The sequence below is a fragment of the Arachis stenosperma genome, chromosome 4 (assembly GCF_014773155.1).
Source record: "Arachis stenosperma cultivar V10309 chromosome 4, arast.V10309.gnm1.PFL2, whole genome shotgun sequence".
In the NCBI taxonomy this organism is placed as follows: domain Eukaryota; kingdom Viridiplantae; phylum Streptophyta; class Magnoliopsida; order Fabales; family Fabaceae; genus Arachis; species Arachis stenosperma.
Window position 1 is genome coordinate 17,799,158 of NC_080380.1, and position 13,044 is coordinate 17,812,201.

Genomic DNA, 13,044 nt, shown 5'->3' on the forward strand with positions numbered 1-13,044 from the left:
TTTTAATCCACCATATCATCATTTGGACTATAGTGATCCAAAACTCAGCCCTCCCATACAATACAAAGCGCTCCTCAACTTGTAATGTATAATTGCCTGTATTGTATCTACTCATTGTCCTATATATCTACTACGTAGGACTCATCATCATAGAGCATCTTAGACACATTATTGCTACAACAATTAAAGCCAGGAAAGAAAAGTGAGGGAAGCGATTAAAGGACACTATACCGGGAATTATGAGCCTTGAAATTTTGTCTAAATTCAAAACGATGATGGGTACATAAGTACATTAATTTGAATTTTGGGTCCTCAAGTACGTAACACGCAACCCTTGTTGGTGGTTTTTGTTCTGGTCCTGGCCCGGCCCATTTAATAAGAGATCCATAAAATAATTATTAAAATTTGCTCTCGTTGAGAGTCGAACTCAAGACCTCCCGCTTACTAAACGGGTGCTCTAACCAACTGAGCTACGAGAGCTTTATGAAAATTTCGTTTAAAAATAGTAATAAGTAATGTAATAAAGGAAGTCCTCTCGACTTGGCGCGTTCCAGAATGGCAAAGAAAGTAGTTAAGTTTGACGCAGCAGGACACGTGGCGGTTCACCTCCCCACATTAAAAAAAAAAAAAAACAGAAAAAGGAAAGAGAGAAGGAAACAGAGAAAAGAAAAGCCAACGCAACAACACACACTCTCTCTCTCGTGTGCCGGAAGGTCGGTAGAGACTCTCTCTCTCTGTCTCTCTTTCTTTCTTCGTTTGGTTGTTTGGGTTGCTGCATCCCCATCTTAGGGTTTCGTCGTTGACGCGCCCTTTTTACTCCTTTGCCCCTCTCCGCTTCAATGGACTCCGATTCCTGGATTTCCGCTCGTCTCTCCACCGCTTCACGCCGTTACTATTCTCGATCTGGTGAACTTCCCATTTCCTTCCTCTTTTCATCCATTTCTTATTTCTTAATTTAATAATTATTTATCATTAATTTGATAATTCGTGTGTGTTTGTTTGTGGTTTCGCTTGTAGATCTGTATGTTGGCGGTGTTCACGAGGATTCCGATGGCGGAGGTGGCGGTGGCGGAGGAGGAGGCGATGATTTCAGGGCGGAGTTTCTTTGCCCCTTTTGTGCCGACGAGTACGACGTCGTTGGACTCTGCTGCCACATTGACGAGGACCATCCTCGAGAAGCCAAAAACGGGGTACCTTCCCTTTTTTTGTTCTCTCTTAAATCTCTGTCACATTTCCATGTTCGAAATTTTGAGCTTTTTATCTTTTCTTCGTCCCTACTTTAATGTCTGAATACGATGGCGCCACCTTTTATTTATAATTTGATTTTTGAACTTGGAATAAAAAAGGTGTAAAAATGAAGGTGATAGTGTCTCGTTTATGACATAACGAAAATTATTCTACTAATGTCGTATTTATGCCTAGCAGTAATGAGTGGAAAAAGGAATTCACCTAAAGTTGTTTGATCACAGTAGAAGTGTAACGTGATCTCTACCATACTATCTTTGAAATTTACCGAGCAATTCCTAGGACTAAAGGGGGTGGACCTTAGGCATTTTGTTTGTACCTTACTCATATGCCTGTATTGTATGGTCTTGATAACAGTCACTTTTATCCATTTTCTTAAATTTATTCTGGCTGTCTTGTTACAACTTGTAGATAATGGAATATGGATGCTAGAGGAGTGGTCCTGTTTGGGTTAGTGAGGGTGACTGCTAGATGAGAGAGAGAGAGAGAGAGAGAGAGAGAGAGAAGGGAGGGTTCGAGAGGGGGGAGTGTATTTGGTTCTTACACAAGTTGTTTTTGTGTGCTGAAATAACGTTTCTGCAATTATTTTGTAATTTTTGTTTGATGGTGCACTCACACCCAAATTTGTGGTGCTTGGTTTTTTGTGAATTATGAGTTATATATAATACGAAATTACGACGGTGTTCTTTCTTTTCTATGTTTTTTTTTTTTTTGTTAAAAAGGCCAAAGCATTGCATTGGCTGAGGTGTTATGGCTTTTTTCGCTTTTGTTTTTCTATGTGCTGACTTGTGGTTTCCTCGGGTTTCTTGTATTCTCAGGTGTGTCCAGTCTGTGCAAAAAAGGTGGGGATGGATCTTGTCGGACATATTACTACACAACATGGGAATTTTTTAAGAATATCCTTTTTACTAGTTGGTTTCCTTTATGGTTCTTCTTCTTCTTGTTTTCATTTTCTCCCTAGATATACTATAACTGTGCATGGTTTTTTCCAAATGACTTATATGGATGATCTCTGTGCAAAAAAATCTGGTTTTGGACCAGTTTTCGTTCTTTTTCAGTTATTTTAAAAGAGGGAGTCCAAAAGAATGAAAGTTTATGCCAAAAATTTTTTTATGCCCGCCCCTCAACATAAATGACCGGCTGCTTAACTATAATGGAGTTTTGTTTACACTGAGAATGTTGTGTGGGATGAATTTTGGGCAGTTAAAAGCCAATAAAGATATAGTTCAGCTTTTTGTAGATGAGGATTCTTAGATGTATAAGTGGGCACACTAGCTAGATAGTATTAAACACGTGATCTATGGTAAGGTACTATGATCTGCCGTCATTTGATCCATGTTGACGATTTAGTTGTTAGTTTAGATGCAGGGGAGTTACTTGCCTCATGTATGTTTTCTCATGAAACTTGTTTAGATGTGACTAGTCATCATATGTAGTTTATATATGTGACTTTACCATTGTTAGAGGCTAATATCTTGTACTGTCTTTGAAGACCCTGTTCTTCCCATGTGATTTTGTAGGCCTCTGTTCAATCAATGTGAATTATGAGTAGGTGTATAACACAATTTTGTGTTCTGGAACACATTTTCTATTTGTCTACTATTTGCATGCCTAACTACCTGGTTCCAACCTCCAAGTATCATTTTGTGCAAATCTTTTAAATTGCTTGGTTTAGGTTAGATAACTATGCCAGACTGGAGGCTACAAAGATTTTCCTTAACTAATAATTACGTGCAGCGAAAAAGGAGGCTCAGGAAAGGAAGCTCCAGTTCAACATTTTCTATATTGAGAAAAGAATTGAGAGAAGGAGCCTTGCAGTCCCTTCTTGGAGGTTCTTCCTTCATATCTTCCTCCAATTCTGAGCCAGATCCTCTGTTGTCGTCATTCATTTTTAACCCAGTTTTATCCGATGAGTCTGAAAGTGCGCAACCTTGTCCTTCAATTGAAGCTGCCCTAGTAAAAGAAAGCTCAAATAAGAGTTCCTTGGAAAGGTAGGGGTGCTTATATTGTTTTATGCTTAACCTTTTCTTTGTTTCAGAAATTTTGTGTTAAAAATGTTTCATGTTGGATGCTAACCATGTTCTATGATCAATTTTGCCTTGAGTTCTTGTTTTCGGAGACTTGAAAGTATATGCGAAACGTAATGGATGGCATTTGGACTGGTATGTTTGGTTGCTGGGTAAAACTCAGGTGGAAATTTTCATGGATAAACTCCTTGGGGATTTTTACACAGGTGTTCATCTATAAAAAATTTCACCCGTTTTTAGCCCCCAAGTCCCCAACCAAAAACACCTCGAGAGTGATGCCTTGGTTTCATGTGTCTGAAGTCTTGAGCTGTGATTACAGATTGACAATATAATCATGCTGCCATTCTCTCATACTGCGCCTTCGTCGTGTTTTAATTCTTCAATATTATGTCATTCACCAATCAAAACTTGTTCAGATTTTCTCCCACTCTTGTCTGACAATTAGTTGTTTATGGTAACAGAAAACCTCAACAGGTACAGCTGTCAGACGAGGATAAAGTAGAGAAAGCGCGGAGGTTTGAGTTTGTTCAAGGGCTGCTCATGTCGACAATTCTTGACGATAACTTATAACTGAAATTTATGGCTCGTTATGCTACTATTATTACTATTGTACTAGGAGCAGGAGCTATATGTATTAAGCACCAGAGGAGAAGTGGGCGTTCGAGTTTGTTGAGGAAGATGATAGAAGTGGGAGTAGCTAGATCAAAGAAAATATGTAATGTATCTAGAGCTATGTTCATAAAATGCAACAATGGGAAGGAACCTTTGTTATGCTGCTTGTGTAATATGCTAGTTCAATGCAAATGAAATAAAATTTATGTGGCGTACATGGCACCATAGAATGTAGATGCAGTAGAATTCAGACCCATCATCACCCATGTTAGTTTATTTTTTAAAGAGGCTATCCAATACTTTCCCCATAAACCAAAATCTGGTGCTCCTGTGCGAAATACATTATTAATGTATATAAATGAATTCATGAGTGATAGAGACGGCTTTACCCTTATATACTTGTTAATCTGAGTTCTGAAGTAAAGGGAATATCTAATAATTGAGATATTGATTCAACGGAACAGGCATAGGTTCAATTTGGATGCATGAATACTGAAAAATATTTTAGTGTGTTTTTTTGGTTGGTTAAATTATATCATGATAGGTTCAAATCCCAGACTTCTATACCTCATTACCTCTAACAGAGGGAAGGGGACATAACTGTTATTTGATCTACAACTAATCATATTAGTTATTGAACCACATTTGTTACTGACTTACTTTGGATAATTATTCTTAAGCAAATGGGCTATTTCGAAAAGCATTCCAAATCAACATCTTTATGTTGAGCTTGTTACCGTGTTGATCAGCGAGTATTTTTCACCCCTTATCCCTATCGGAAAATTATCACGTATGTCAATTGGAAAAAGTGGAATACCATATTCATGGTATCAAAAGTTAGCCAAGTTGTTATTTGTCATGTAATGAAGATTGAAATGACAAAAATAACCTTAGTTGTAGAGGTAAAATGTCATAAATAGATAGCTTTAAAATAAGGACTTGGCTCAGCAATCAAGGCCGACTATATATTCGTTTAATTTCTTTTGAAGCCATCTACTATTTAACTGTGGTTTACTTCTTTTTTTTTTTTCTTTTAAACTGTTGTTTACTTAACCACTATACTTATTTAGATTTTAATAAATAAAACGTTGAAAGTGGATTGACATGACTTAGAACATATTTAACAATTAAAAATATTTGAGAGTAATAATTTAAAAATAAAGAGTCATATTTTTTATTTTTTAATTATTACTGAAATAAATAAATAATCTTAGATACAATAAATATATAATTATAGATATTATATATATATAAAATAATAAATATTAAGTTAAATAATATAACTTTACGTAATTGTCTTAATATTACTCTTAATAATAAGTAGAATTTATCTTAACGAATTATAAGTTATGTCTTAAAATATAATTTATTATTTATAGAAAATATTCATTTAAAATAAATAGAATGTTAAACCAAAAGTCGTGATTACAGAAAAAGAGAAAAAAATGACATCAATACAAAAATAACATACAAATTTCAACCGGAGAATGATATATTATTTAAAAAAAATAAACTTAAAAATACGCAATTGTTCACTTCAAAGTTTTTTTTTGTTATAATATTATTTTTGTATAAAGTATGTACAGTTTTTTTTATTATTGACTTTTTACAGTATATTTTGTACACAAATAAAATTGAAAAGATTGAAAAAAAATTATGAACGGACAAAAATTACCTAAACATTGTATGTAAAATACCTTTTAATATTTTGTTACTTATAATTGAGCTGTAATATAGGACAATAATTTAAAGGTGAAAATAAAAAAACTAATTAAAATATTTTATGTTTTAGTTCTTTAAACAAATTTTATTACTTACTAAGACCAAAAATTAATTTTTAGATAAAATATGAAAAATAAACTTAAAATAATGCATTAATATTGACCATTGGTGTATAATTTTTGTCATTAGTGATAACAACTTTTCACAATTTGTAAAATGCATGAAAAACTAATCAGACATTTTTTGCCATCTACTACTATTATTTGTTACGAAAAATTTAATAATACCTCAATTTTAATTTTAAATCAGATATAATTTAAATTTTAAAATATATATGTCAAAAAGAATAAAATTTGATAGTCTAAATTAAAATTATTGAATTAAACTTAAAAAAAATTCATATTCATTTTAAATATAACTTTTCAATATGAATTGAGCATATGTTTGGTTTCAAAAAAAAATTTCTTCCACTCAATTGTCTATTTCTTCAAATTTTATTTATACAATTTTTAAAATCACCTCAATCAAATGTAATTTCGTATAAATATGCCAATTTAATAATTCATTAACTAAGGGATAACTATGATATTTTGAGAGTTATCTGAAATATTGATTTGGGTCTGAACGTGAGGTTTAATGTCTTTGTGAGACAGCCTCCGACTTATTCTTATGGCGAAGCACTGTCGTCCGTATTTTTCGTGAGGAGGTAGGGGTGATACCTACAAAAAATTTCAATGCTTAAGTTAGCAAGGACTTTTTGCAAGTTTTTATTAGGTTAGAACGTAAATATACCTGAGAGTATCAGTATATTTATAGTAGAGCCAATAACCACCTTTTTTGGAGTAGTCCTACCTTTTTAGGTGGATGAATATTTCCTTCATTTTTGAGAGATATGTTAGGATCTATCTTTTAATGATGATAGAGATAGTAGGAGAGATTCACAGAGGCCGTTACTTATTTGGATAAGTAAGACTGGTTCCTTATGCCGTGTCCGACCTCTTTAAAGAGGTTGGATATGTGGTAGAGATCACCATTTTCGAGTGAATCTTTTATTTTTATTGGGCATGACTTTATGTTTTGGGTCAGGGTATGAACATATGGTATCTTAGAGTTATAAGGGATATTTTCTTTTTGATCATTGATGATATTCTGCCTAATAATTCTATTATTTTTGTTCCTGTGTGAGTAGTCGGCTCCAGGGTATAGTTCGTCCTGCTCAATGCTTGAACTTGCTTTTTCTTGGACGGGATGAAGTGTACGTCCGTTTTTTTAAAAACAGTGCCAGTGGACATTTATAAAAGTATTCCAATGTTCAAGTTAGGAAAAGTATAATATAATGGAGATGATATTCAGAGTGAATAGCATACTATCAAAATCATACATACATAATATATAATAGATAAATAAATACAAATTTCATATTTATCGAGACCCATTCAATTTAATGATAGGCTCACCTAATTTTTCTTTTCCTAAAAAAATTAATTTAACTGTATTTTGTATAATTCAATTCTTATATTTTGTTTTTTGAAATATAGCATATTTTTTAATTTTTAATAAAAAGTCATCCTATTACATATTCATTTGACAATGATCTTTTCCTTCAATTAACATGATTTTTTTTATTGAGATATACTAAAAAATTATCAAAATTTATTATTTTTAGTTATCAGTTAGTCATTAATATTTAAAAATATGAAATAAAATATATTATTAAATTATTAAATTAAAGAAATTAAATTAATGATTAAATAATAACTAAAAATAAATTCTGATGAGTTTCTAATATTTTTTTTATCTTATTAAAATTATTTTCTTCAATTATTTTAAAAAAATATATGGCTAGGCCTATTTTTAAGAAAGACATCCGTAGAAAGCTAACAACGGCTAACAAATTTTTAGATCGGCTGAACATGAAAAATGGCTTCGCCAAGCTTTCGGGACATATGGACAGAGAAGACAATGTATAAGTTTAAATACTTGCCAACTACTTACCCGATCTGAAGCTTCTTAGTCTTCATGTACATTGAAAGCAAACTACTAAAATCTTGATCATTCACATTATTTATATTATATCTCAATGAGTAGAGATAAATGAAATATCATATTCCATTTCGTACATTGACATATGAGAACCGCTTCCCTATCCTATATATCTGGATTTCTGTTTGCCATAACCCTAAATTTCTGAAGGGTTGGCTGCATCTTTTTTTTTTCACTTTAAATATAAAATCTTTCCTACCAAAAAAAAAAAAAACTAGAAAAAGACACCAATACATGGATGCCGTTTTAACCAAGATCCTCCGATTTAATAAAATAGCCGGCCTAGCCTAATTTATTTTATATTATATATGATAAAATAAATTAAATTCTAATATTTATATATATATATATATATATATATTTTATTATTTTTTACATTTATTACATAAATTAAAATAAAATATATATTATATATTTAAAAAACAAGTATTAATCCTTTTATGCTTTTTAATTTTTTTTATCATTTTTTATATTTATTTAATTAATTATGAATAAATTAATTGGTTAAACTAGTAACCAATACTTGAACACTCTAACAGTTGGTTAGACGAAAAATCTATTGGTTAAACTAGTAACCTAATAACCTACTCTAGTGGGATTAAAGATCTATTTGGATTAACTTTTGAAAAAAATATTTTTTAATTTTAAAAAGAATTTAATAAACAAAAACTATTTTAAATTTGGATATAATTTTCAAATATTAAAAACATCTTTTATTTCTATTTTTTTAAAGTAAAATACTGTTGACTTTTAAAAAAAGTAAAAATTTATGTTTTAATAAAAATATTTTTTTAAAAGATGTATTTAAACGTATTTAAAACTTAATAGAAATTTTTTTATTTTTGATAAAAAATATTTTGTTCACTCGCCATTCCAAATCACCAGTAATTACAAGGTCCAAAATAGGCTAAAATCATTCTGAATAATTCATATAATTGATATCATGTGAAAGTTAGATATTGACATTACTCTTAACATAATAGGAGACGCCAAAATGGCCCTTTCAGTAGCATCATAGTTCTCAAAGAAATTAATAAAATAATAACAGCATTTGAAATCCGGCATCAATATTCATTGACAAGTACAAGTGCGTGATTGAGTAATGGTTATTGCTTCTCCCTTGAAACAGAAACTGATGTTCATGTTATTTCACCAACCTCACTGCACTCAACTTCTCCACCTAACCACCATAGCTAGTGCCTTTATAAAATCTCTACACACAAGTCTATATTGAAGAACAATTAACAATGGGTGTTGTTACTCAAGAATATGCTACCCCTGCTGCTGTGCCACCTGCTAGGCTATTCAAAGCCATGTCTTTAGATATTCACAATCTCTTCCCTAAGATTGTCGAACCCATTCAAAGTATTGAGTTCACTCAGGGAGATGGAGGTGCTGGAACCATCAAGAAGCTCACCATCCTTGAAGGTACCTTCAATCATCATCATCATATATATAGCTTAGTATTAATAAATGAATATTGTTACAGGTGGGGAAAGCAAGTATGTTCTTCACAGAGTGGATGAAATTGATGCTGAAAAGTTTGTGTACAACTTCAGCATAATTGGGGGAACAGGGTTGGCTGAGACGTTGGAGAAGATCCAATTTGAGAGCCAATTGGTGGAAACACCCAACGGAGGGTCCCTTAGGAAGGTTCATGTTCAGTTCTTCACAAAGGGTGATGCTAAGATGAGTGAACAAGACCTTAAGGCTTCTCAAGCCAAAGTGGAAGGCCTTGTTAAGCTTGTTGAGACTTTCCTTTTGGCTAATCCTGATTATTAGCTTCCTTTTATTTTCTGCATGTCCTTTCAAAGGACTCATAAATAACGAAAATATTTGTTAATCAAAATAAATTAGTCAAATATAATTAAAATTTATCTTATTTAGTATTTATTAATTATTATAATAAATAATAAATAAGACAAACTCTAACTTATTTTTTTTTTGTCTCTCTGTCGTAACCGCATAAATTATAACACTATACTTTTTTATTTAATGTGTTGCCGTCCTTGTTGATTTCCTATCTAAGTGTTCACACCAAGGTTATAAAAATTCCATGGGGTCATCAAAAACACTTTTAGCTATTTCTTCACCCATTTACAAGTTCATTTGATTCAATTAATTTAATCGTAGTTCAATTATAATAAAATAACAAGAATAGGCTAAATTCAACCAGAGTCCACAGGTAACAATAATAAGAATTAACGATTAAACATTTAAAGCAACATAACAGAAAGACAATGGGACCAAAATTGAGGCAATGAAGAAGACAATGGCTGAAACGTAGGGTGTAAGAGAAGACAACGGCTATAGGAGGAGATGACGAGGACTGCGATGACCAAAATAACAGTGAAGTTGACGAGAGAAGCGGTCGAAGATGAAAACTACGAAATTGACAAATATTATTGGAGTTTTTTTCCCATTTTTTTGGATTTGGTTCGGTTCACCAGATTGATTTTCTGGTTTTCTACCAATTTTGGAATAAGAAGTTTTTGTTTAAGAACCAATCCGATTTGACATTTGGTTTCCAATTCACAATATATTTGGTTTGTTTTTCAAAACTATGGTTCACACAAAATTTTAGTAAATATGCACTTACTTAGATATCGAGTATCTATTTCATATAAGCATGCATGTGCAATGGACTGAAATGAAATCAGTAAGTCACACAGAATTGATTAATTAATTAAGTAATTATAACATTGTGTGAAGGGACAAGGGCGGCGTTATCTATACTTTTTTTTTCTTTTCTTTGATACAAGAAGGAAGAGAGAGAGAATGAGAGAGGATTTTTTTTTTTAATTTCTAGAGTAAAGGATAAATAGGTTTATGACTTTTTTTTTTCGGATATTTTCGTCCTCAAGGAACGGAAAATCCATTTAAGTCCCTCACTCCCGTAAAATATGGACATTTCAACCCTTCCGTTTAATTCAGGCATTTGGGCTGGACGAAAAACGTTGACCTGGCAGAGGTGGCACTGACCTGGCCGTTACGGAGCCCACGTGGCAGGGAGCTTTTCGAAACATGACACATAAGTCTCCAGAGACAAAAACAACGCCGTTTCGTTACCTTTCCCAATCTTTCAAAGTTTTCTGCCCTAATCCCTCGTCTGCACAGAATCGGCGAAGTGAGTGTTGTGGGGAGTGGAGAAAGAAAGGAAATTCTTCCTTCCATGGCATCTGAAGGAGAATCATCAAGTTGGAGAAGAAGTGGAATATGCGTTTTGTGTGAATGATGAAGACAAAGGTGTGTTGGAATCTGTGTTGGATGCAGAAGCTGTTGCATACTTTGTTTCTGTGATTTCCAATAATTTCTTCTCCAGCGTGGTTGCTTCTGCTTTGGCTTTGGTCGGAACTGATGCTGACCTCTGGCGGTGGCTGTGCCAGGTTCTAGAGAGTTTCAAGTGGAATTATGCTATTTTTTGGCAGGTTGCTGGGCTGAAATCTGGTGGCTCCGCCTTGATTTGGGGTGACGGCCAATGCTGCGATCCCAAAGGGGGCGAGCTGGCGAGGGAGGATCTAAAGGGAATTGGAGTAGACTTAGTAAGGGTGATGAAGAGGAGCTGCGAAAGAAGGTGCTGCGGAAGCTTGATGCATACTTTGCTTGCTCTGTGTCGAAAGAGGCGAATTATGCAAGATTAGATAGGGTTTCGGAGTTGCATATGTTTTACTTGGCCTCAAAGTATTATATATTTGGTTTCGATTCGCCTTGTGGCGCTGGTGGCTCTTTCAAGCCTAGCAAATCAATTTGGGTTTCTGATTCTGCTAGCTGTTCAAACCAACTAGAATCAAGATCATTTCTTGGGAGATCAGCTGGTCTTCAAACGGTTGTTTTTGTGCCTCTTAAAGCCGGAGTTGTTGAGCTTGGTTCCGTGAAAACAGTGCCAGAAGACCAAGGTGTTTTGGATTTTATCAGGACAGCATTTGGTGCGAGTAAGTTGCCCCTTGGATCTCCACCCGGTTTCCAGAGTCATTAAGACATTACAGGAGCATCAAATCATGACTCCAGAGTCAGGTGTTTCAACATCGGAGGGAAAGATGATTCATATATTCTTCATAAGAGCGCAAGACATAAGGCTGCTGCAATACAATTGAAGAAAAAGCTTGAAGCATCCTTATCCTTAGGTATACATGATAGTGTTCTTAGTGTACTTATATTAATCAGATTGTAAGTTAAAATCATCTTGTAAGTTAAGTTCTAAGATGTGGTTCTTGTGGCTCTCTTTGAACTGATTTGTAATCAATGACCTGAATTATGTATTTACTTAAGATAAATAGCATGAATTGAATTAAATTGAATCTTCCCTTTATTTTTCACTTGTTTCGCTAACAAATTTTGGACTAAATGTTGTTTATGGTCGTTGTTTCGCTCGGTCATGGAGGTGATTCACTTTCCTCCGCCATTGGATGTGGTGGAATAAGTAATTCAAATCTGATTTTCACTTTTTGTTTTGCTTTGGTCTTGTCTCCATGGAAGTAGTTCATCGAAGACCATCAATCCTCCAAGTTGGAAAGTCACTGTCGTTGCCGTCATGGTAGAGGGTGGTGCTCTCCATTTCCGAGAAGAACTCAGGGTTCAAAACGGATTAGAGCACTCTGAACTCGGATACACTCTATTTTTTCAAGCTTGTGTTCAATCTTTTCTAATAAAAGCACTTGGTGTTGGATGAGTTCTTTTCTCTTCCCCCACCTCCACTTCTTCTCCAACTTGATGATACTCCTTTAGATGCCATGGCATGAAGAATATCCTTTCTTCGTTCACTCCCCACAACATCCACTTCACCGTTTCTGTGCAGACAAGGGATTAGGGCAGAAAAATTTGAAAGATTAGAGGAGGTAACGAAACATCGTCATTTTTGTGTCTAGGGACTTATATGTCCAGTTTCCAATAGCTCACTACCACGTGGACTCCGTAACGGACAGGTCAGCGCCACCTTTGCCAGGTCACAGTTTTCTGTCGGGTCCAACGGCCTGAATTCAACGGAAGGACTAAAATGTCCACGTTTTACAGGGGTCAAGGACATGAATGTATTTTCCGTTCCTTGAGGACGAAAATGTCCGAGAAAAAAAGGTCAGGAACCTATTTATCCTTTACTCTAATTTCTAAGATAGCATCCTCTAGTTTATGAAACGTATGAAAAACACTATAAAGGATGAAGAGTCTTAAGAAGACTCTGAGGTGGCTCATTCATCTACATATGGACTTTATTGCTGGAGGAGACTAAAACTCATTTTTTTTATATAAAAAATTATATTAACAGTATTTGATACAATTTTTTAGATATATTTTTAATTTTTTAAAAAGAGTTTTTGGAAAAATAAAAAAATCACTTTTTCCCTTCTCAAAAATTATTTTATCATTTTTATTTATTACACAATTTTAAAATAAATATTTT

The 13,044-nt window shown here is 33.6% G+C and overlaps 2 protein-coding genes and 1 non-coding gene across 3 annotated transcripts; 2 read left to right on the top strand and 1 right to left on the bottom strand.

Moving 5' to 3' along the window:
* Positions 1 to 406: 406 nt before the first annotated feature.
* TRNAT-AGU (transfer RNA threonine (anticodon AGU)) lies at positions 407 to 480 on the bottom strand. Its single transcript has one exon. It is a non-coding gene; the product is annotated as a tRNA-Thr (tRNA).
* Positions 481 to 657: 177 nt separating this feature from the next.
* LOC130976178 (protein DEHYDRATION-INDUCED 19 homolog 7-like) lies at positions 658 to 4,099 on the top strand. The gene is made up of 5 exons (XM_057900958.1): positions 658 to 906; positions 1,018 to 1,190; positions 2,064 to 2,141; positions 2,977 to 3,236; positions 3,734 to 4,099. The coding sequence occupies exons 1-5, from the start codon at positions 840 to 842 to the stop codon at positions 3,840 to 3,842; spliced, it is 687 nt and encodes a 228-aa protein (XP_057756941.1). The 5' UTR covers positions 658 to 839; the 3' UTR covers positions 3,843 to 4,099.
* A 4,652-nt stretch (positions 4,100 to 8,751) lies between these two features.
* Positions 8,752 to 9,531, top strand: LOC130973347 (pathogenesis-related protein 10-like). Its single transcript, XM_057897831.1, has 2 exons — positions 8,752 to 9,077; positions 9,139 to 9,531. Exons 1-2 carry the CDS (start codon positions 8,897 to 8,899, stop codon positions 9,429 to 9,431), a joined length of 474 nt encoding a protein of 157 aa, XP_057753814.1. The 5' UTR covers positions 8,752 to 8,896; the 3' UTR covers positions 9,432 to 9,531.
* The last annotated feature ends 3,513 nt before the right edge of the window (positions 9,532 to 13,044 follow it).

What these genes read in the sequence shown, in the direction of transcription:
- LOC130973347 (XM_057897831.1), top strand. Translation starts at nt 8,897, where the DNA reads ATGGGTGTTGTTACTCAAGAATATGCTACCCCTGCTGCTGTGCCACCT. An exon ending in GAAGCTCACCATCCTTGAAG is followed by an intron (nt 9,078 to 9,138) that starts GTACCTTCAATC and finishes ATATTGTTACAG; the next exon opens with GTGGGGAAAGCAAGTATGTT.
- LOC130976178 (XM_057900958.1), top strand. Translation starts at nt 840, where the DNA reads ATGGACTCCGATTCCTGGATTTCCGCTCGTCTCTCCACCGCTTCACGC. An exon ending in CCGTTACTATTCTCGATCTG is followed by an intron (nt 907 to 1,017) that starts GTGAACTTCCCA and finishes TTTCGCTTGTAG; the next exon opens with ATCTGTATGTTGGCGGTGTT. An exon ending in AATAAGAGTTCCTTGGAAAG is followed by an intron (nt 3,237 to 3,733) that starts GTAGGGGTGCTT and finishes TTATGGTAACAG; the next exon opens with AAAACCTCAACAGGTACAGC.